Raw genomic sequence first — 25600 nt, forward strand, 5'->3', positions numbered from 1 at the left:
GACCTCCTGGTATACAATGCAAGAGTGATGGTACCACAAGCTCTCCGCTTGGAAGTCCTGCTGAAAATCCACTAAGGACATCTTAGCATAATCAAGTCTCTAGCCAGGGCACAATAGCCACTATGGTGGACACGCATTTCACACTCTGTTCAAAAGATGGTTTCCAACTGCAACATCTGCACCATTCACAGACAGGAGCAGGAACAGCCACTTCTGCCCTCCTCCTTCCCATCAAGGACCTGGGAATGCCTTGACAAGGATTTGTTTGATGATAAAGGGAAAATATTTCTTATAATAGTAGATTATTATTCCCACTGGATAGAGGAGCAAAACTACATGGCCTCAGCTCTGAAGCCAATTTTACCTCCTTGAAGAAAATATTCATTACACATGGCATTCCAGCTATTGTCATCTCAGATAATGGGCCACAATTCGCCAATGACTGTTTCCAAACCTTTGCACCATCGTACAGATTAGTACATGCCGAAAGCTCCCCAAAATACCCTCAGTGTAACAGAGAAGCTGAGCGAGGAGTAAACACTATAAAAGGCCTACTGAAGAAGAATGACAACTTTGAGCTCGCTGTGCTTAGTTATCTCTCAACACCATTACAGAATGGGTTTGCCCCATGCGAGCTTCTGATGGGCCACAGGCTAAAGACCCAACTTTGTTTCCTGCCCCCACCTTGCTACCGAATGCCACGATGGAAGACCATCATCAAGCTAGAAAGAAGGAAGACACTTTCCAAGCTAGTCCAGCTCGTATGTTTAACCAGAAGCATAGGGCTCAAGACCTTCAATTCTTGGAAAGGGAGAGAGGGTATGGATCAGAGACCAGAACTATGTGGTACGGTAATTGAGAAGCTACAGCAACCAAGATCATTTCTGGCCAAGACACAATCAGGCACCTGTTCGAAGGACCAGATCTGCCCTAATTTCAATGGGTAGAAAGCCATTCACGGCATGGGCAGAGTACCCTGAACCTCAGGAGAATGTCACAGCTACAGAACCAGAAATGAGAGAAACCAAGAGTGACAATGCTCTGGAACTGACCTCAGAGCAACAGGATTGGCATCTACCTCAGAAGGAGTTCTGCATTTGTTCAGGAAGACTGGTGAAACCATCAAAGAGACTTTCAGTTTAGGAAAAGAAACTTTGAGCGGAGGTGTAGGAGAATGTGTGTATAATAGTATGGAGATAAAGATTTGGGGGAGATTAGAGTAAAGGGTTAAAGGGGATAGCTACTAAGAATGTGTGTAAGGAGCTAGGTCACTCACTAAAAGGAGATGAGTATGAAGCATATCGGAGAGTAGCTCCAGCTATGTCTTCATCTCATTTAACCTAGGTAAATAGTTAGCATGTAAATAAACGTTTTTGGACAAAAGACCACTGCCCCCAGCAAGTTCCCCTCTAGAATAAGAAGCCAACAAATCTGTGATAAACCCACAATAATAGAGCCACAGAGTTATAAAAAATATAGTAAAACGCAGAACAAAACAATTGCATTTGGCCCACCCCTTTGCATTGATCATGTACAATCTATACGCTTGTAAATTCCACACAACGCATTAAAGCCCGGCCTTGACTGCTTAATGATATTAGTGAATGAACATTTAACTTTTGTATTGCAAACAGTTATCTCTAGCCATTAATCTCCTGAGGAAGTATTTTGTATGAACACTCTCTGATCCTTAACAGTAATCAAGTAAAGCTCCAGAAGCTTCAGCCATCCTCATCCCTGTACTGTTCGTCCCTGCGATGGCTGTGCTCCCCACATTACATTCTGCCAGCCCCCAGCATCATAGGAAGGGTCGAGTCTCAAACAATATTTGATCAATTTAGTCTGCCCCTATCTGATAAACTGTAAATTTATTTCCAGACATTGATTTATATGTAATCAGCTTCTTTTTGAATGGAACTAAGCCTCAGCTGCTTTTACTGTGGGACTGAACATTCAGCATTGCAGCTAGGAGAAAAGTTTCTTCTAATCTCAGGACAAGTAGGGACAATTAATAAATGCATTAAAACTGTACAAAGTGTTTATATGTCCAGGTGAACTGTAAAAGTTTTTGTGGGTATATTCCCCCTTTCTCCTTACCACTAGTCTTGAACACTGAGGCCAGGGATGGACTGTCCTCTGATGAATGCCCAAATTTGGGGTAAGAGCTGCAGAATTTGCACTGCTTATACTATGGGGTGCCATTAGTGGTGGGAGTAACACACAGGTGCTGCTGATGGCACAATGCCAAAGAAAAGGCTACATAAATAAACCATTTAAACCCCTCAATTACATTATAGCCTCGTAATCATTCCCAGGTATCCACTATTCTATACATGGGCCATCTGGAGTCCCTTGATTCAATTACAGCCTTTATCTCACTGCCAGGTATCTATTATTCTCTGTTTAAATGACAGAAAGAAACTTGACGGCACCATTTTAGCACAAAAAAAACAGTGCCATGTCCAATTTTGAAAAATTGGAGGAAGAGATCCGGAGAGAGAACATAAAAATTCAAATCTAAAGTGTTTGCTCATCATTATTGAAAATGTTTTCTGTATGTTGCATTGTGTTCTCACAGCTCCAATATTTTTCATGTTTAGAAACTCTTTAATTCAGCTTGGAGCAAGTATACCGGAACGTGAATTGTGGATGTGTTTGCTTGGCTGCTTTTCATTTTGTTTGTAAATGATAACACGCAGAGATGAAAACCACATTAAAAACTGGTAATCTATTCTCCAGTGCAGATTTGCTGCATCTTTTCCATGATGGATATTGAATTTCATCAGAATTTGATCTCAGTTAGCAACTCAATTCTAATGCTGTGCAATTTCTATTCGGAATAATGCTCCTGGGAGCCTGTTAACAACTATTAAAATGGCAATATTACAGCTTAAAATTTAAGAAAATACGTTATTTTAATAACAGTAATATTTAAATGTTTTCTCTAGTGTTATATAAAGTTAAGCACACAATATCATTCAGATTCGGTTAGTAATCAAGTAAAATCTTCCTCTTGTGATGTTCATAGAATGTGTTTTATCACTTGGTTCAGGAGTGACACACAGTTAGAATTAGGTGCTCAGTACTGCACTGAGCCTTTCTGACCCAGGGGTCACTGGTTTGATCCTTGGTCTGTGCTGTGTTAGCTTATACCAGCATGGGTCAGTTGGAATCAGTGCCAAGATAGGGTGAAAAGAAATCAGTCAGAGACACCAATTCTAACCACTATGGAAAGTGTGCATGTGCCACACTGAACAGCACCAGGCTTTGCCACGGTAACTCCCATGGTTGAATGACATTCCTATTAAAGCTTGAGTTTAAATGATGGCCTTCTAAGCAAGGGACTGAAGAAGTCCCAGCACCCATAGAACCATAACCCAGTAAGAATTGGTGCTTGCAGTAGAGAAGGGGGCAAAAATAGGGTTGGTAAAAATAAACTGTGTAAAATTTCTTGTTATTATTTTTTATCACAATAATCACTAGTACTGTATTTGATTTCACAGCTGATAGTTAGCATGGTTGATCCCAGGACACTGAATTAAGAAACAGCCAATTGCAGCCATGGGTAGATAATAGGGTTGGTAACTCTTTCGAGTACAAACACGTTTCCATCTGTTCCTATTCAGATGAATTTACATTGTTTCATAGTTTGCCCTTGTGAGATTTGAACTCTTGATCTTGGGGTTACAAGCCCAGTACCATAACCACTTGGCTATTTAGGCCAAGCCAATAGGGTTGGTATTCTGACATGATCAGATCAAATGGGCATTATCTAAACTAATTTTATGACCTAATCTTCATTGGGTCTCTAACACACTGAAGCCTCCTTTAACTTCTTTAGCAAAACAGTGCTAATATACCATTAATACCGTTACAAAAATGGATGTATAACATGTGTTGATATCTCCAGAAGGCAACTTCATAAAAGGGGAATGTTTTAAATTGTTTATGATCACAAACACTTTGACGAGGAATAAAAACATTTTTGTGGGATATTCAGTAGAACCATTTAGAATTTTATTTATGAAGGAATTGATATGTTAACTACATAATAATATTATTAATCTTGTCATCTTTGTTTGCCTTAATATCTGCTGAGTGGATAATCTGAAGTGTTAATTTTTTGAGTAATTCCTGCTCCATCATGTGCTGACTGATTTCCACCTCTTCTCCTAGGTGGTGTGGTGGAGGGGTACCCTCCTTCCGACAGTGTTACCAACCTCACCGTCGACATGCTCATAGAGCCAACAGGGGAGGTATCAATGGTTTCTTGTGGGGACCAGATCCATTCCAAAAGCCTTCTGGAATGTTGGGGGAGCACAGTGCCACAGTGCTCCGTGGATCCGGGCAACTTGCACTCGGTGTGTGTGAGGATTGCTGAGGCCTGTAAATCCAGAGGGGTGATAGGTTTCTTCTCAATTGACCTGGTGACCTTCATACATCCACATACAATGGAGCAGCAGGTGAGGTGGACACAAATTGAAGTTCATATATCAGACTGACTAATAAAGATTCAGGTCCCTGGGTGACGATAAAAAAAGAGATTACAAAAAAATAATGTGAAGCATTGCGAACATATCAGCTATAAAATTCACCAAATGAGCTAATCCATCTTCTCAGGTCAGTGAACTAATTGCAAACTCAAAGGGCTGGCTTTTGCCAAGTGGGATGTACATTAATATCCTAAGTATTATTTTAATTAATTCAATTGCATTTTATTAGTGCCCCTCTACGTTTATATTTGACTGCGATAAGTTAGCTCAATACTCATATAAAGATTCATTGTAACTGGTCTATAATTATTATTGTGACTCTTGATCCAGAAGAGCAATTTAACTGAATGGAAAATGGCTTCCTTTTCCCCCCCAAAAATACAACTAATTCAAATTAAATGGAGGATAATAGATAAGTGAGATTGATTACAAAGTTATTCCCAGATCTGGTGCTGGCTCAGGCTCGAATAAAGTGTAGAGCTGCTACATTTAAGTTAGATCTGCTACAATTAAGTGTAGAGCTGCTACATTTGGTTTGGGGTATGGAGAGGAAAGTTGAAGGATTTGGTTGATATCGTAAACCATTAGAAGGAAGATCGTTTACAGTTAGTACCTGAATTCTAATATTAAAGACTTCAAATCACTCTCTATGTTGTTTCTACTTACAAAGTTTTAACTATCTGTGGGGATGGTTTTTGCTGTTTTATCTGCTCTCGGGTAGACAATGCATTCCAGGGAGGGCAGTTGATGATCGTGATTTCACTTGTTGAGAAATGACAATAGAGCTTAATCAACTTTAAGTGGGCTAACACCTGCATAACAGTCGAATACACAGAAGGCAAGAAGTATTTAGATGTGAATTTCATCAGCCCAAAGCTCTGCTCTATAATCTGAAGTTGTTTGCTGAGCTCCCGCAATGGTGGGTAAATGGCTTACACAGTGAACCATTAACCACACAGATCAGAAGGTTTTAGATTCAATTGTAGTGCTGAATTAGATACTGTTGGCTCAGGGAGCAAATGGGGTTTTATACTTGGCTGCTCCAGTTTTGGCCTCTTCTGCGTTCCCAATTTTCATCACTCCACTGTTGGTGGACATGCCTTCAGCAATCTGGGGCTCAGGCTCTGAAATTCCCTAAATAAGTTTCTCTGTCTTTCTACATCTCTCACCTGCTTTAAGATGCTTCTTAAAACTATGTCCACACTTTTGGTCATTTCTCCTAACATCTCATGTGGCTCGATGTCAAACTATTGCTTGATAGTGCTCCTGTGAAGCACCTTGGGATGTCTTGCTACATTAAAGGTTGTTACATTAAAGCTGTTGCCATGGTACAGGGAAAGCAATCACTGCAACGAGGCTGGGGGGCATGTGGTAATTTCATCTTCTAGGCAGTAACCTAACGAGGTGAATCACCCAACCGCCTGCTTCCAATGAATGGAATGGTAATTGGCTGGGATGTATAAAGGGTGGGTGTTCCACTCCACCATTACCACCTAGGCAGCAATGTTGAAAATTATCCCAAAGGAGTTGGACATAATTCAGTCTTCAGCCTTATTGTTTTGTGTGGTTTGACATCGGTCAGTTATGAAATGGTTTTGTTTACTATGTCACTAGATGCAGTTTATAAATCTGTTTGAATTATGCTGAGGCAAACTTTGGAACTAACATGCCATTAAAGTTTAGTGTAACCAAATAATAGGACCTCAAAACTAGTCACTAATAAATCCAGTAGGGAATTCGGAAAAAACTTCTTTACCCTGAGGATGGTTAGAACATGGAACTTGTTACCACAGGGAGTAGTTGAGGTGGATAGGGATAGATTCAAGGGAAAGCTAGATAAGTATACAAAGGAGAAAGTAATGGGATACATTGGTGGAGTTAGATAAAGAGGAATGAATGGGAGGAGACTTTTGTGGAGGATAAACACCAGCATGGACCTGTAGGGTCTAATGGCTGTTTTTGTGCTGTAAGTACTTTTTAATCTCCTTAATCTTCCTTCTACAACCTCTAGCCGTTTTAAATTCAAGTTTGTCATCACTACTACCTGACTTATCTTCCTTCCAATTCATTTCATTCTTGATGGTGTTGCTGCGTTGAGAACCCTGGTCCTTCATCCAGATTTTTTGTTAGAAAAGAAAGCTTGATTTAAACTCCCACATTATTAATGGTCAAATACTCAAGGTGTCTGAAGAATCATGCTTCAAACATCAGATATGCATTTTAAAAATTTGAACCCACAACTAGACTACGCAAGAACTTAAGCTGCCTCCTCTAACTGTGATGCTTGCTGAAATATAGATCCTGCATCATCATAATGTCTTAATGTGTAGGTTCTGCACTAGAACATGGAAACAAAAAAAAACCTGGTAATAACCAATTGCTTGAATTGGATTGGATCCCCAGTTTGTAACAGAAGCTAGCTCCTCAGCTAGAATTGCATTTAACTGCAATGGGTGCTGATTGGAATTTGAAATAACTTTTATGTTTTGCTCAACCCTAGTTTCTGTCTTCACTTCTTTTGGACAGCCATTGGGTAATTGTGGAATTACTTTAAGGTTTTTTTTAAATTTCTTCCTGATTGGGATGTGGAGGTAACTGATGCTACTCTGTAATATGAGGAAAAGCAAGTCCCAACAAGATTCATCCCCTGTGGAGAGAAAGACAGAGTTAACGTTCGAGTCCATATGATGTTAACTCTGTCTTTTTCTCCATAGATGATGTCAGATCTGCTGAGTTTTTCCAGCATTTTTTGTTTTTGTTTCAGATTTCCAGCATCCGCAGTATTTTGCCCTTAAGATTCTTCCCCTGCCTTTCTGTCTCCTGATCCATCATGAACTATTCGATCTTTGCTATTGCGCAGTGACTGTCTGAGCTCATTAACAAGTTGTTATGTATATAACACGCTGTCGGGTCTCTACATACTACATTCCCCACACAGTGCTGGAGTACATAACTACAGAGAATTCATACAGCTTAATAATGTAATTAAATATAATTATACTGTAACTAGAATATGGTAATTGAAAACATAAATCATTTAACATATTCTTTTCTAAACTAATGTTTTAATGATTCTGCAATGGTATAACCTAAATGCTTTCATGCAAAGTCGTTGTGGAATCTGGTTACTGCAGTGCTCAATCTTCTCTTTTTGTATGCTCTGCAGATTTGCCAGTAGGTGGCAGTCTCCATGGACCCTTTCATTGAACAATCTGTGGCATTGGTCTGGAAAATTAGACATTTTCACACTTCTACACAAATCTTTCAAAAAGATCGCTTTCCCCATTTTTCATAAATGTTCTACTAACACAGTTTTTTTGCCTTCAGGCCAAGCAGAAATAACTAATAATGTAAAGCAAACATAACTGCACATCTAACACCCTCCCCCATCATGCCCCATCTCCATTGTAGCCTTTCTTGTTTGTGTTTTATTGATATCTCTATAGTCAGCACCCCTTTCTTGTTCCACTCCCGCCCCCCCCCCCCCCAACTCCTCAGTGTGTGCTCCTCCACCTCCCAAATGCCCGCTGTGTTGAAGTTGGAACTTATTGAATCCACTTCAAATCTACAAGGTTCCTCCCAAGTATCTCAAAACTGCAGAGCTTCTCACCTCCCTCAAGTCTTCCTTTCTTCTTACAATCTTTATAGTTTCAAAACTAACATATGGCATCACCTAATCACTACGTCCTCATTTACCTTATCTGCGCTGCTCTAATTCTGGTCTCGAGCATCTCTGATATTAATCACTGTGCCAATGGCAGCCATGCCTTCAACTGCCATGGCCTTGTACTCTGGAATTCCCCCATGAAACCATCCTGCACTCTACCTCTCTTTACTTCTTTAAGAGGCTCTATATATATCTCATTGAGTAAACTTTTAGTTGTATGCCCAAATATTGTCTAAACATGTGGTTCAATGTCAAAGTTTGCTTTATAACAGTGCTGTGAAACACCTTGGGACATTTTATTACATGAAATGCCCTGTATATATATATACAAGATGTTGTATCTCTGAAGCTAATGGTCCAACTTCATAAGGAAACACGGGGAGATTTTCTCTGGTTGTTATTTCCTGTGAAATTGTAGGCATATTTTTTACCGCATTTGTTTGTGATAAGTGGAAACATCAGCGATCAAATACGCATTGATGAGGAGAAACTCATCCTCTCTGATCTTTTATTTATTTCAATTTTAGTGACATCCAGCACTTTATGTTTCAACTCTTCATTATGGTTTCTCATTTAAAAAGTTACAGGTGAGCTGGAAGAAAACAAAACCCTTGAATCCAGCGATATGTTCATCCTCTTTAATATATTGTAGCAGAGAAATTACAGCCATAACTATTATCAAATCAAAATGTAAGCCACTTGTCCAAATTTCTGCCCTATTGTTCTAAAATGAACAGGTTAACACTTGCATTCAAATAGCAAAGAAGGAAATTTGGTGTGCATCACCCCTTCACGATACGTGGGCAATAGATGTGTCTTGCCAGTGTTATCCACATCTCGAGAGTAAGTTTTGCACAACTGCTTACCAACCTTGGGAGTGAGTCTGTTCTTCAATCCCCAGTCTGCTGAGTTAACTGGAAAAGCCCACTGGCTTCCCTTGCTTCATGCCTGGATCAAATTTCAAGTTAATCACTTTTAAAAAAAATAATCACGTGTAGTCAGAAAACCCTCTTTCGCTGTTTCACTCCGTTGATTTCCTGGAATTCCTCCCACAAGACCCTCCAAGAACCCCCTTTTCCACAAGTACCATGGTTGTTCAATTTTCCAGGGACCTCTTCCAGACGAGAAGGACTGATGATATGTTCGCAAGACCCAGAATTTAACATAGCAAATATTCCCTATAGGAGCATTTTCTACTCGCCTCTTCCCCCTGCTTAGCTAGAGTTAAAATCAAGTTTTAAAATCTTGTAACTTCTCAGTGGCAGGGAAGTGGCAAAGAATTTAAATAAAGTTAATGCTGGCAGTGGACCACAATGATGGCAGAGGAATAGTATGTGCTTGAACCATAGATTGAATATCAAGAAAGCAAAAGCATAGAATGAAAAATATGTTGTTTGGGCAATTAAAATAATATTGTGCTCTAATGGACTCAGTTCACGTGAGGTATTTTGTGGAAGAGATCTGCTTTCCACCCAAACTAAAGCTGAATTGAAGAATATGGTCGAGATAAAAGGTGCAGAATTGCATCCTTCCCTGGTGCATATATGATTCACACACACACAAGATACTTAAGGAAGCAGAAATGCAGCAATTCAAAGCCAGATGTGGTTTTATTTTCCCCTGGGCTGAAATTCTGAACAACGTCCCTGTGGAATAATCAGTAACATTTTCTGGCATACTGTACAGCTGCCTTTTTAAAAATTCCCTTCATAGGCTAGATAGTGTAGTTTAAGAAGCACCTCTGTGAAGGTTCAAGGTCTGTAGTACAAGCCACCACTAATTCTGAAAAGGGCAGGAGAGATCAAGTAATGATAGTTTTAAAGACACACAACTTGGAGAAGGAAAAGCAGGGTAACAGAGGAAAAGAATTCCATAGTTTTGATCTCATGGGAAAGAATGAGTTAGAGAAGGAAATGGTGCAATCAGTCTTGTTTCAGTTGAGTGACGATTCGAGATTTCTAAGTGAAATTAGTTGAAACAATCTGAGCCTAAACGTGCTATTTTATTTTTCTCCTCCAATTATTAAACTACTAGCAGCAGTTTTAATGTAAAGTAGGAAGCAAGAAATGCGTAAGGAGCAACTTAAAACAAACATTGCTTTTAACAAAGTAAAACAACACAAGGCACTTCACAGGAGTGTTATCAGACAACATTTTAAACTGAAGTACATAAGGAGATGTTAGGATAAATGACCAAAAGTCCAGTTAAAGAGATAGATTTTAAGTAGCATCTTAAAGGAGAGAGAAGTGGATAGGTGGGGAGGTTTAGGAAGAGAATTGCAGAGCTTGGAGCCTTGGCAATGAAGGCTTCTGGGGCTGAAGAAGGCTACAGAAATAGAAAGGCCAGGAGAAATTTAAATACAAGACTTTTAAAATTGAGGTATTGCTAGACCAGGAGCCAACGTTAGTCCATTATAGCACAGTGATGATATGTAAATGAGATTTAGTGCAAGTTCTGATATGGCAAAGAGTTTTGGATGAGTTCAAGTTTATGTAAAATGGAAGATATGAGGCCACCCAGGATAACATTGGAGAGTTTCAGCAGCAGATTAGCTGAGGTAGGGATGGAATTAGGCCAGGAAGGGAGAGTTTAAGAAGCTTGGCTGAGAATTTAATACTGAGAATTGTTTAAAGGTAGAGAGAGAGAGGCAGAGAGGTATAGGTAAGGCATTCCAAAATGTTGGACAGAGGTGTCTGGAGATTCTGTCGCCTTCTTGCACTGCTGCTGTCCGTGTGGTGTAGTCACACCCACAGTGCTGCTAGGAAGGGAGTTCCAGGATTTTGACCCAGTGAAAGAACAGCCATATAGTTCAAAGTGAGGATGGTGTGTGGCTTGGAGGGGAAACTTGCAGGTGGTGGTATTCCATGCATCTGCTGCCCTTGTACTTCTAGGTGGTAGAGGTTGCAGGTTTGGAAGGTGCTATTGAAGGAACCTTGGTGTGTTGCTGCAGTTCATCTTGTAGAGGGAGTGAATGTCGAAGGTGGTGGATGGGGTGGCTGCTTTGTCCTGGATGGTGTTGGGCTTCTTGAGCTTTGTTGGAGTTGCACTCATCCAGGCAAGTGGAGAGTATTCCATCACATGCCTGACTTGTGCCTTATGATGGTGGACAGACTTTGGGGAGTCAGGAGGTGAGTTACTCAATCTCTGACCTACTTGTAACCACAGTTTTTATATATTTTTTTTCTTTCATGGGATTTTGACATCTTTATCAAGGCCAACATTTGTTGTCTGTCCCTAATTGCCCTTGAACTGAGTGGCTTGCTAGGCCATTTTAGGGGGCAGTTAAGAGTCAACCACATTGTTGTAGGTCTGGAGTCACATGATGGCAGATTTATTTCCCTAAAAGGCATTAGTGAACCAGATGAGTTTTCACGACAATCGATTGTTGTCTCATAGTCACCATTACTGATACTAGTTTTATTCCAGATATATTAATTGAATTCAAATTCCACCAGCTGTCATGGTGGGATTTGAACCCATGTTCCCAGGGCATTAGCCTGGGCCTCTGGATTACTAGTCCAGTGACAGTAATACATCACAATCCCCTCCGTATGGCTGGTCCAGTTCAGTGTCTGATCAATGGTAACTACTGATGATTGAGAGTAGACTTGTGGGGTGGTAATTGACCAGATTGGATTTGTCCTACTTTTTAAGTACAGGCCATATCTGGGCAATTTTCCACATTGTTGGGGAGATGCCAGTGTTGTAACTGTCTGGAACAGCTCAGCTAGTTCTGGAGCACAAGTCTTCAGTACTGTTGGTGGAATGCTGTCAGGGCCCATAGCCGTAGCAGTATCCAGTGCCTTCAATCATTTCTTGATGTCATTTGGAGTGAATCGAATTGGCTGAAGACTGTGATGCTGGGAACCTCAGGAGGAGGACAAGATGGATCATCTACTCAGTACTTCTTACTGAAGATGGTTGCAAATGCTTATGCCTTCTCTTATTGCACTTATGTGCTTGACTCCCCCATCATTGATGATGGGAATATTTGTGGAGCCTCCTCCTCCAGTTAGTTGTTTAATTGTCCACCACCATTCATGACTGGATGTGGCAGGACTGCAGAGCTTAGATCTGATCCATTAGTTGTGGGATCACTTAGCTCTTGCTGTTGCATGCTGCTTACACTATTTGGCATGCAAGTAGTCCTGTGTTGTAGCTTCACCAGATTGACTCCTCATTTTTAGATATGCCTGGTGCTCATCCTGGCATGCCCTCCTGCCATCTTCATTGAACTAGGGTTGATCCCCCAGCTTGATGGTAATGGTAGAGTGGGGGATATGCCAAGCCATAGGGTTACAGATTGTGGTTGTATACAGAACTGCTGCTGCTGATGGCCCATAGCGCCTCATGGATGCCCATTCTTGAGTTGCTAGATCTCTTCAAAAAATATCCCATTTAGCACAGTGGTAGTGCCACACAATACGATGGAATGTATCCTCAATGTGAAGATGGGACACCACAAGGACTGTGCAATGGTTACTCCTACCAGTACTGTCATGGACAGATGCATCTGCAACAGGTAGATTGGTGAGGGCTAGGTCAATTAGATTTATTTCCCCTTGTTGGCTCCCTCACCACCTGACGAAATCCAGTCTAGCAGCTAAGACATATAGAACTTTGCCAGCTTGGTCAGTAGTGGTGCTACCAAGCCACTCTTCAATGTCCATCACCAGAGTGGTTTTCAACATGGAAGAGTACTGATTCATCAGCTGACGGGGGCACGTTAAATGGTAAGCATCAGGAGGTTTCCTTGCCCATGTTTGACCTGATGCCATGAGACTTCATGAGGTCCGGAGTTGATGTTGAGGACTTCCAGGACAACTCCCTCCTGCCTGAATAATACTGCCACCACCACCGACAGGACAGACCCAGGGATGGTGATGGTGGCGTCAGGGACATTGACTATGTCAGGTTGTTGCTTGACTAGTCTGGGGGACAGCCCTCCCAATTTTGGGATGTCAGGAGGCCTTTGCAGGCTTGAAATGGCTTGCAGTGCCATTGTCGTTTCTGGTACCCAGGTTGATGCCGGATGATCTGTCCGATTGCATTCCTTTTTTAAGGATTCATAACGATTTGATATAACTGAGTGGCTTGCTGGACCATTTCTGAGAGCATTTAAGAGTCAACCACATTGCTGTGGATCTGGAGTCAGATGTATGCCTGACAAGGTAAGGATGGCAGATTTCCTTCCCGAAAGGGCATTAGTGTCTTTACAACAATCACTATAACTGAGACTAGCTTTGTTTAAATTCAAGACTTTTATTGATTGAATTCAGTTGGAATTTAAGCCCATGTCCCCAGAGCATTAAAAACAAAAATAAAAATACCTGGAAAAACTCAGCAGGTCTGGTAGCATCTGCAGAGAGGAACACAGTTAACATTGAGTCCATATGACTCTTCAACAGAACTAAGTAAAAATAGAAGAGAGGTGAAATATAAGCTAGTTTAAGGGGTGGTGGGACAAGTAGAGCTGGATAGAGGGCCAGTGATAGGTGGAGATAGCCAAAAGATGTCATAGACAAAAAGGACAAAGAGGTGTTGAAGGTGGTGATATTATCTAAGGAATGTGCTAATTAAGGGTAGAAAGCAGGGTGCGCAAGATACAGATTTCCCCAGAGCATTAGCCTGGGCCTTGGGATTACTGGTTCAGTGACATTACCAGTAGGCCACCGCCACCTCTGGTTCATTGTAGATAATTTTGCCTTTTCCTTAAGTTTGGTGACCGAGAATTACGATTGACGCAATCTCACACTAGATCCAACACCTTTGCTGAGAACTTGAAACAAAACAGTTTCAATTAAATCAGAAAGTTACCCTTCAGGTGGTTGATCAGTGATGACTATAAGTTGTTTAGGAGTGATCTTTGACTGAGATCTTCCTGCTTGGTTCACTGCGACTTCCTGTTGATGTGTATCATTTGTCTTCTTTCTTGAGTGCTCCTGTGTGGAACTTCTTGGGGGTTTACATACAGAATATATTTTTGAAAGTGTTCACGCACAATCCTTTTCTGGATACAGATTGATTAGTTGGGTACATGATCAGCTGTTGGTTGGTTAGCATATTCTCAAGTTGTCTTCCAATGGCTTTGCCAAAGGACTTCTGCACAGAGTCACGGTGCAGAAGGAGGCTCTACGGCCCATCGTGTCTGCACCGGCTCTCTGAGCATTTTAACTTAGTGCCAATCTCCTGCCTTTTCCCCATAACCCTGCACGTTGTTTCTATTTAAATAATCATCCAATGCCCTCTTGAATGCCTCAGTCAAACCTGCCTCCACCACACTTCCAGGCAGTGCATTCCAAAATCTAACTACTCACTGTCTGAAGAAGTTTTTCCTCACCTCCCCAATTTGCTTCTTTTGCAAAACATTTTAAAACTGTGCCCTCTAGTTCTTGATCTGTTTAGAAGCAGGAACTGTTTCTCCCTACCTACTCTGTCCAGACCCTTCATGATTTTGAAAACTTCTATCAAGTCTCCTCTTAGCCTTCTTCTCTCCATGGAAAACAGTCCCAACTTCTCCAGCTTTCCTCATAACTGAATTGTCTCATCCCTGGAACCATTCTCGTGAACCTCTTCTGCACTCTCTCCAATCCATTCACATCCTTCCTACATTGTGGTGCCCAGAACTGTGCACAATACTCCAGCTGAGGTCTAACCAGTGTCTTATATAAGTTCATCAAAACCTCCCTGCTCTTATACTCTATACCCCTATTAATAAAGCCTAGAATGCTGTATATTTTAGAAACAGCTCTCTACCTGTCCGGCCACCTTTAATGACTTATGTAAATATACACCCTGGTCTGTCTGCTCCTGCACACCCTTTAGAATAGTATCCTTTATTTTATACTGTCTCTCCATGTTCTTTGTACCAAAATATATCACCTCACATTTTTCTGCATTGAACTTCATCTGCTACCTATCTGCCCACTCCACCAATGTATCAATGTCCTTTTGAAGTTCTACACTGTCCTCCTCACAGTTCACCCAAGTTTTGTGTCGTCCGCAAACTTTTCCCCTGCACACCAAGATCTAGATCATTTATATATATCAGGGAAAGCAAGGGTCACAATACTGACCCCTGGGGAACTCCACTGCAAACCTTCTTCCAGCCCAAAAAATACCCATCAACCATTATTCTGTTTCCTATCTCTCAGCCAATTTTGTATCCACATTGCTACTGTCCCTTTTATTCCATGACCTATAATTTTCCTCACATGTCTGTTGTGTGGCACTGTATCAAATGCCTTTTGGAAGTCCATATACACCACATCAATGGCCTTGCCCTCATCAACCATCTCTGTTACCTCTTCAAAAAATTCCAGCAAGTTAGTTAGACACGATTTTTCCTTAGCAAATCCATGCTGACTCTCCCAAATCATTTGGCATTTTTCCATCTGACTATTAATTCTATCCCAAATAATTGTTTCTAGAAGTTTCCTCACCACCGAAGTTAAACTGATTGGTCTGTAATTGCAGGGCAGATCTTTACAATCTTTTTTGAACAAGGGCGTAATGTTTGCAATTCTCCAGTCCTCTGGCACTTCCCCCAAATCCAGGGAACATTGAAAGATTATTGCCACACTGGAATTTCTCTGCAATTTCCACTCTCACTTCCTTCAATATTCTTGGATGCATCTCATCCGGTCCCGGTGCCTTATCAACTTTAAGAACCAACAGCTTATCCAATACCTCCCCCTTATCAATTTTAAACTCTTCTAGTGACTGAAGTTCCTTTTCCACTGTGATTGCCTGCCTGGTTTCAATCAGCCTCCACTGATTTCAACCAGTTTGCTGTGATTAATAGTTCTATTCAAACTGTTTGTTCAATTCAGCAGTATATTACTGCAATTAACATGTATTGATGTAATTAGCAAGTATCACACCCACCTGGTTTCTGCATAACCTACACTGCTCTGAACTCATAGCCAGTCCATTAAACCTTTCTTTGCATCACTAATGTCCTTTTAAGGAAGGAAACCTTCTCTCCTTACCTCAGACCCACAGCAACATGGTTGACATTTAACTGCCCTTTTGAAATAACCTAGCAAGCCATTCAGTTGTATAAAAACCGCTACAATGGACTGCTCACCACCACCATCTTCTCAAGAGCAGTTAGGCATGGGCACATCCTGTGAATGAATAAATATTTTGTACTAGTGGCTAAGACAAGTCTGTTTTCGCAATTACTAAGTGTCATGCTTACCTGAACATGCCATGGACCATTGAGTCAGCTGGTCTGTTAGGAGTGTGTTACACAGTTTGCAAATCATGTTATTTAGTTGACCCTGGGGAGGGGTTAGGTTCAAGATTTGGCAATTTGATATCTTGCTTTCCTCGTTTTGGGACAATGTTGGTTTGCGTTATTGCCTGTAAGCACCTCATGTGGGAACAAATGATATTTCCAAGATGGTAACCACCCACTTCTGTAGAGTGAGGTAATTGTAGAATTAACAGCACAGGAGGAAGCCATTCAGCCTATCCTGTTTGTCCCAATGCTAACTCTTCAGCAAAAGCAGTCCATTTTAATCCTATTTCCCTGCCCTTTCTCCATATCTTTTGATTTTCACATCTTTCAAATACTTATCCATAGTAATGTAAGAAATAGGAACAGGAGTAAGCCATGCAATCTTGCTTTCTTATTCAATAAGATCATGGCTGATGTTCGGTCTTAGCTCCACTATCTCACCCTCCCAGAGGTCAACCAAATAATATGATCTAATTCTCTTCTAAATCATGTTATAATCTCTGCCCTAGTAGCCACCTGTGACAAAACAATCTGAGCTTTACCAGAGATGACTGAGTTTCCATTTCATGTTCTATTGAGGTTTCTGAGTCTTTGCCCTTCTTGATATCAGCTTTCTCCCCAGTGAAAACAATCCTTGAAATCCTTTCAGAATTTTGAAAATGTTATTAGATTCCCCTTCCCCTTCCCTGTTCCAGTGACAACAGCCCTAAGATAAATAGCAATTTACATGATGCACGAAGGATCAACACATTTTTTTTGTGCTTGGGAAATATAGGAACTTAGAAAATAAGAGCAGGTGTAGGTCATTCGGTCGTTTGAGCCTGCTCCGCCATTCAATATGATCATGGCTGATCCTCTATCTCAATGTCATACTCCCGCTCTCTCCTTTATTTAATTTTGCTTCAGTTCATCTTCCTAATAATGGCAAACTAGAGCTTTAAACACAATGCTCATGGAATAGATTCTATCATTTTCCACCGAGTATGCTCTATTTGTTAACCAGTTGATACTGCTGGTAGTTAATTATTTGTTTTCATTCTTATCCAGACTTTCGAGTAAAAACCCATTTGATTATTGAACCCATCAAAAGCGTTGCACCCTGCCTCTACTCAAACGTATTTCATTAACCCTCCACAGTTATTCTCCCAACTGATAGTAGGATAGTCTCAGTATCTTGTTCAACTTTGAGTTCAGTTTGACATCCTATATCATATCTATCACCAATACTGCTATTTCTACCTTGATAACATTGCCCACCTCTGCCATTACCTCATTCCGCTACCACTGAAACCCTTATTCAGATTCATTTTCTCCACCACTTTCTTCAATGCAAAACTCCATCTTACACAAATTCCAACTCATTCAGAACTGCCCAATCCATACTGAACTTCCCTGTTTCCCCCAAATCATTGTGCTGATTTTCAATTCCCTCCATAATCTAACCCTACTTTACTTCTGTAACCTCCTCTTGGACTAAATCCCTTTGTGTGTTCTTTGGTCCTTTGACTCTGGACGTCATTGCATTCACCTCCACTCCAACATTGATCACAGAGTCTTTAGCCATCTTCTTTCCATTCTCTTGGAACTTGTTCCACAAACCCTTTGACCTTTCTATTTCTCTCCCAACTTCAAAAACTTAAACAAAATCTAAGCAACTTCAACCACACTTTGAACAATTACTGCTATTCCTGCTTGGCCTCTATTTCTAAATACAAGGTGCTATCTTAGCTTTTCAAGAAGCTTAAGAAGAACCAGAGTAGTACAGCATAGAAGGAGGCCATTCAGCTCCACAAGTCTGAGCCAGCTCTTTCAGAGCCAATTCAATTACTCATACTCCCCCATTCTTTCCCGTATCCCTGTGATTTCTTTTCTCCCTCAAGCATTTATCCAAATCCATCACACTATCAGGCAAATCCTAACCATTGCATATAAAGGTTTTTCCTCACGTCATCTCTGGTTTTTTAATTAAACCTGTGCCTCTGCTTATTGACCTTTCAGCCATTGGGAATAATGGCCAGAATCTCCCAATCTGGATTCTAAGTGGTGGACGTGGAAGTGGGAGTGATTTCCACTGGGCAGCGGGATGGCTGACCACCCGTGATCTTGTGCTTTTCAGCTCATTAAATCTACATTCATGAGAAGCTCGCCGATTCTCACAGTGGGGGCAGGCAGGAAGTTGCCGTCCTTACGCCAAATCAAGTTCCTCCACCCACCCAGCTTGTCGCTGTTAACGAGACCAGAAGATTCCACCCAGCATCTCTTTATTTACCCTGTCTAAACCTTGCATGATTTTAAACACCTCTATCAAATCTCCTCTTAGCATTCTTTGCTCTAAGGAAGAGGGTCAAAGTCTGTAGTGCTGGGTCACATCAGGTTGAAAAGAGATCAAAAGAAGAAGCAGTGGTTAGATAATAGCCAGCTTGGGGTTTTAAAGTATACAGATGGAGGATGGAAAGACTGAGGGAGATAAGGGGTTTCCAGAGCCCAGTAAACACACGAGGGGTTCGGGTCTGGAATGCATTGCCTTGGATTGTGGTGGAGGCAGGCTCAATTGAGTCATTCAAGAGGATTTTATATGATTATTTGAATAGAAACAATGTGCAAGGGTACGGGGAAAAGGCAGGGCAATGGCACGAGGTCATAATGCTCATTTGGAGAGCCAGTGCAGATGTGATGGGCTGAATGGCCTCCTATGCCTTTAAGATCCTGTGTTAAAGGAGCAGTAAGTTTTAATTTCAACACCGTGTGGCTGCATGGAAGAGGAAGAACATGTTTGGGGGACAAGTGGAGAACATACAGAGGAATAATGACTGCAGCAGTGATATAAGATTCTGAGACAAACAGGCATTGGTTGGACACCACAGATAATAGAATGATCACCTATCTGGCAGGCTTTTTTCCTTGCATTTTGCACAGAAGTGCAAAAAAAGCAGTGAGAAGCAGTATTAACCATCTTAGTCAGCTGCCCTTTTAGTTAATTTGACCCAAGTGCTTATTGGAGACCTTTGCAATATTAATAGAGAAATGACATAAAGAATACAAGACATTTTGCGGAATTTTCCAGCTCCTCACGCCGGTGGGATCTTCTGGTCCTGCTGATGCGAATGGAGATTCCAGTCGCCCACCGGCCCCGCCGCAGGGCAACACACCATGGGGGGGGCTGGAAAATTCCAGCCATTGTGTGTGCATTTGCTTAAAAGCACTTAAACAAGGGTGCAGCATATGGTCCCAAGAGAGGTTCCTAAAGTCTGGCCGAGCAGATCAGTGGAGTTTCAAATAAGCATGACAATAAGATTAAACTGAACTTGTGTTATTTTTGAATGAGCTTTTCAAATATGCCTTGAAAGCAAGTTGGGACGATTGAAATAACTATTGAATCCAGCTGAGATCTCTACCCATAATCTGCTGCATAAAATTTAAAGCTGACAGAAAGCACCTATTTCTTTGAACAAATACATTTGTGGATCTATATCCATTTAAATCTCTTACCTGTTGCTAAATGCAGGCATCTTTTTTAAAGGAGGGAGACATGTCACATATGTTTGCCCTCACAATGCTGTGGTGCAAGGCAAGTTAATGGGGAGCCCCAGCTGCTAGATTGCAGCTTTAATGAAAACACAGACAATACAAACAGGTATGATTCAGGATCATATTTCAATCTTCTTTGTTGCTTCAAACAATGATGCCGGGATCATTTGATTCTTGCTGCTGTTTGGTGGAGTTTATAAATTGCTCCGTGGCTCATGCTGGTGAGCGATGGATGTGAGTGAGATAGTGGGTTGTGTAGAAACCAATATCACTTTTATTGCTGCACACAAAACCTAAAAATTATAAAAGGCTTAGAATTAGACGTTTAATTAGTTTTAATTACAAAATATTCAGAGCACAAGCGTTTGCCAGTATTTATTCTCCACACAAGCGTCTTCATACCCTTCTTCATCTCACCCCATCGACGTATCCTTCTGTTCCTTTCTCCCTCATGTGCTTATCTAGCTTTCCCTTAAATGCATATATGCTATTTGCCTCAACTAAGGCTTATGATATTGAGTTCCTTTGCTATGGATGTATTCAGTTGATGGACTGTAGCAGTGCTATTATGGCTTCAGATGATTCCTAGGCTAAGGTGAAGAAAGAAAAATCAGACAAGGTACCTTTTTGTCTTTTTATATGCTCATGGGATGGGCAAGGCCACATTTATTGCCCATTCCTGTTGGGAAAGTGATGGGTCATTTCCTTGATCTACATCTAGTAAGCTGTGGCCAGTTTTATAAAAAAAAGCCCTGCTGAATTTAGCAGTGCCCAGGTGCAAATCCAGTATGTGCTTTCTCACTGCTAATTTTGCCTGTAAAATAGGCACAAGAATGTTGAATTTAGGTCCCTTATTGTGCAGGCTCACACAATGAAAAATTTATAGCACAGAAAGAGCCCAACTTTTCTTCGCTGGTGTTTATGCTCCACACAAGCCTCCTCCAAGCCCGCTCAGCTATTCTTCTATTCCTTTCTTTTTCATGTGTTATCCAGCTTCTCCTTAAATGTATCTATATTGTTGGTTTCAACACCTTGTAATAGCAAGTTCTACATTCTCGCCACACTCTGGGTAAAGAAGTTTCTCCTAAATTCCTTATTGGATTTATTAGTGACTACTTTATAACTGTTTGTTTTGGACTCACCACAAATGGAAACTTCTTCTCCACAGCTACCTTATCGAACTCTTTCATAATTTTAAAGACCTTTAGTTTTCTAGAGAAAAGAGCGCCAGCTTGATTTCCTGATGGTTACAATCTTTGGAGTTTATGCACTGAAGAGCTGCCTGTGGATCTACACTCCAGCACCAAAAGAGGGGGGAAAGATTGAGACGTCTTTTAAAAACTGAATAGACAGAAATGTGACTGCAAAAACAAAAGTGTTCAAAACCAGGATTTGTATAAATAACAAAAGCAAAATACTGCAGACACTGGAAATCCAAAATAAAAACAAAAAGTGCTGGAAACGCTCAGCAGGTCTGGTAGCATGTATGGAGAGAGAGATGGAATTAACATTTCGAGTCCAATATGACTCTAGGAATATATTCTGAAGAAGAGTCAGATTGGATTTAAAACGTTAACTCTCTCCGCGGATGCTGCCAGACCCACTAAGCTTTTCCAGCACTTACTGTTTTTTATTTGCATAAATAACATTCATTGGCTTTATTTTTATAGCATTAATATTAGAGGCTAGAAGCTGGCAAACTTTTTATAGATTGAAGTACACTAGGATGACAGAGGCACCATTAGATAACACAATAAACTGAAACTATAGCTTCAAGAAGATAAGCAAACTCCTTAAATAAAAGCAAAATGCGGACAATATACAAGAGGTCCATTAGCATGTGTGAAAATAGATAAGGGTGGAATAATGTTTCAGGTGAATCCCCTCATGCAGATTTGATTCTCTATCAGGTTCAATGCCCTCTACCCTCCCCCAACCCCATGCTACTGAGAGAGAAATCAGATTTGGTTCCTGCAGCTACCTGTTCATTTGCAAACATTCGGCTGGGGAATTGCGATCATCCCCACAGTATAATAGCCCTCTGCTGCTCTCTGTTTAGATGCACATGCTATATGGCCACTTGGGTGAGGTACCAGAGGAGGAAATGGTGAGCACCTTCAAGAGAGGAGAGAACAAAAATCTATGAATATGCAAACTCATCTGCTGCCCAATGAAGAATCCTGCTTTGGACACCATGATGTAGAGTTCGTAGTCTTGAGTATATTAACAGAAAGTCTTTATTAACAACTCAACTATATAGTGGCGGGGGGGGTGGGAACCTGAGGGCAGATTCAGATCAGACAAATTCAGAGCAGGGAGCGGGAGACAGAAAATTAGCGGATGACTGTGAAAGACAGAAGAAGCAAAGGTTAAAAGGTTTACAGCACAGGAATTTGGCAATGTTATAAGGTATTTATTTAAATACAAGGCCAATGAGCTGAGGGCACAGATAGACATATGTCAGCATGATGATATTGCTATAATAGAAACTTGGCTTAAAGAGGGGTAAAACCGGCAGCTCAACATCCTTGGATATAGAGATTTCAGGCAGGATAGAGATGGGGCTTAAAAAAGTGGGTGTGTAGCATTTTTGGTTAAAGAATCAATTACAGCTGTAATGAGGGATGATATACTAAATGAATAATCAGGTGAGGCTATATGGGTTGAGCTCAGGAATAAAAAGGGGCAGATACGCTACCAGGAGTGTACCATAGACCCCCAAATAGTGAGAAAGAGATAGAAGAGCAAATATGTAGGCAAATTTCTGAGTGCAAAAACAATAGGGCAATAAAAGTTGGGGACTAATATCAACTCAGATATGAACAGTGTAATAGGCACAGAGGGCACAAAATTCTTGAACTGCACTCAAGAACTTTTTAGTCAGCACGTAACAAGCCCAACAAGAGGGAGTGCAATTCTAGATTTAGTCTTAGGAAATGAAGTTGGGCAAGTGGGTGAAGTAGCAGTGGGTAACCATTTTGTAGATAGTGACCATAAAACAGTTAGATTTAGTTAAGTATGGAAAAGGATAACGATAGAACAGGAGTACGGGTTCTAAATTGGGGAAAGACAAATTTTATGAAACTGAGAGGTGATCTGGCAAAAGTGGACCGGTTACAGCTACTTGAAGGGAAATCAATGACAGACCAGTGGGGGGCCTTCAAAAATGAGATTCTACAGGCACAGTGTAGACATGTCCCCACAAAGAAAAAGGGTAGTACTGCCAAATCTATAGCCCACTGGTTATCTAGAAGCATAGAAGGTAAGATAAAGCAGAAAATGAAAGCTTATGACAGTCACAAAAACTTCATACTGTGGAAAGCCTAGAGGAGTATAGACAGTACAGGGGTGAAATAAAAAAGGTAATTAGGAAAGCAAAGAGAGGATATCAAAAAATATTGGCAGGTAAAATCAAAGAAACCCCAAAGATGTTTTACCAGTACATTAAGAGCAAGAGAATAACGAAGGAAAGGGTAGGGCCTATCAGAGATGTACATGGTAACTTGTACGCTGATGCTGAATATGTGGGCAGGGTTCTCAATGAGTACTTTGTATCTATCTTCACTAAGGAGTGGGTGATGCAAATATTCTAGTTGAAGAAGAGGAGTGTTAAGTATTAGTAACAATAAACATAGTGAGAGAGGAAGTACCTGGGGGACTGAGAGATCCTTGAAGGTAGATAAATCACCAGGGCCAGAAGGATTGTATCCCAGGCAGCTAAAGGAAGCCAAGGAGGAAATAGTGGATGCTCTGAGGATCATTTTCCAATTCTCACTAGACACGGGCGAGGTACCAGAGGATTGGAGGTCTGTGAACATTGTACCATTATTTCAAAAGGGTGTGAGGGATAGACCAAATAATTATAGGCCAATCAGCCTGACTCTGATGGTGGGCAAATTATTGGAATCAATCCTGAGAAGAAGGATAAACTGTCATTAGAAAGGAATGGATTAATCAAGGATAGTCAGCATGGTATTGTTAGGGGAAAGTCATGTCTTACTAATTTAATCAAATTTTTTGAGGAAGTAACAAGAAGCATTGATGAGGGTAGTGCAGTGGAAGTTGTCTACATGGATTTTAGTAAGGCATTTGCACATGGCAGACTGGTCAGAAAAGTAAAAGCCCATGGGATACATGGGAATGTGACAAGTTGGATCCAAAATTGGCTCAGCGACAGGAAACGAAGGGTAATGGTGATGGATGTTTTTGCGAATAGAGAACGGTTTCCTGTGGTGTTCCACAGGGCTCAGTATTAGGTCCATAAGACCATAAGACATAGGAGCAGAAATTAGGCCATTCAGCCCATTGAGTCTGCTCCGCCATTCAATCATGGCTGATACATTTCTCAACCCCATTCTCCCACCTTCTCCAGTAACCTTTGATCCCCTTACCAATCAAGAACCTATCTATCTCGGTCTTAAATACACTCAATGATCTGGCCTCCACAGCCTTCCATGGCAATGAATTCCATAGATTCACCACTCTCTGGCTAAAGAAGTTTCTCCTCATCTCTGTTCTAAAAGGTCTTCCCTTTACTCTGAGGCTGTGCCCTCGGGTCCTAGTCTCTCCTACTAATGGAAACATCCTCCCCACGTCCACGTTACAGTATTCTGTAAGTTTCAATCAGATCCCCCCCTCATCCTTCTAAACTCCATCAAATATAGACCCAGAGTCCTCAAACGTTCCTCATATGTTAAGCCTTTCATTCCTGGTATCATTTTCGTGAACCTCCTCTGGACCCTATCCAGGGCCAGCACATCCTTCCTGAGATACGGGGCCCAAAATTGCTCACAATATTCTAAATGTGGTCTGACCAGAGCCTTATAAAGCCTCAGCAGCACATCCCTGCTTTTATATTCTAGGCCCCTTGTTGTTTGTTGTATATATTAACATGGACTTAAATGTGGGTGGCATGATTGGGAAATTTGCAGATGACACAAAAATTGACCGTGTAGTTGTTAGTGAAAAGTATAGCTGTTGTCTTCAGAATTATATCAATGATTTGGTTGAGTGGGTGGAAAAGTGACAGATGGAATGCAATCCAGGGAAGTGTGAGGTCATGTATTTGGGGAGGGCAAACAAAGCTAGGGAGGAAATAGGGAGGGGTAGAGGAAATGAGAGAGCTTGGTGTGCATGTCCAGGCAGGACATGTGGATAAGGTGGTAAAGAAAGCATATAGAATACTTTCCTTTATTGGACAAGGTATAGAATACAAAAGCAGGGATTTAATTATGGAACTGTATAAAATCCTGTTTAGGCCACAGCTGGAATTTTGTGTACAGTTCTGGTCGCCACATTACAGGAAGGACATAATTGCCCTGGAGAGAGTACAGAGAAGATTTATAAGATTGTTACCAGGGCTTGAAAATTGCAGCTATGAGGAAAGATTGGACAGGCTAGGGTTGTATCCCTTGGAACTGAGGAGGTCAAGGGGTGACTTGATTGAGGTGCACAAGATTATGAGGGGCCTAGATAGAATAGACAGGGATGCCCTGTTTCCCCTAGTGGAGAGGTCAATTACCAGTAGGCACAAATTCTAAGTGATCAGTAGGAGGAATAGAGAGGGCATGAGGAAAAACTTCTCAACCCAGAGGGTGGCGGGTGTTTGGAATTCGCTGCCTGGTTAGATGGTGGAGGCAGAAACCCTCAACTCATTTAAAAGGTGCT

The 25600-nt window shown here is 41.1% G+C and overlaps 1 protein-coding gene across 3 annotated transcripts in view; it reads left to right on the forward strand.

Moving 5' to 3' along the window:
• The window catches only part of iqch (IQ motif containing H), a 152755-nt gene that overhangs the window by 109877 nt on the left and 17278 nt on the right, over nucleotides 1–25600 (forward strand). For all 3 annotated transcript variants that reach the window (XM_041174725.1, XM_041174726.1, XM_041174727.1), the window contains one exon: nucleotides 4177–4463. In XM_041174725.1, the coding sequence (XP_041030659.1) occupies nucleotides 4177–4463 (287 nt within the window). The remainder of the gene's footprint in view (nucleotides 1–4176; nucleotides 4464–25600) is intronic.

Source organism: Carcharodon carcharias, chromosome 26 (genome assembly GCF_017639515.1).
Source record: "Carcharodon carcharias isolate sCarCar2 chromosome 26, sCarCar2.pri, whole genome shotgun sequence".
Classification (NCBI taxonomy): Eukaryota; Metazoa; Chordata; class Chondrichthyes; order Lamniformes; family Lamnidae; genus Carcharodon; species Carcharodon carcharias.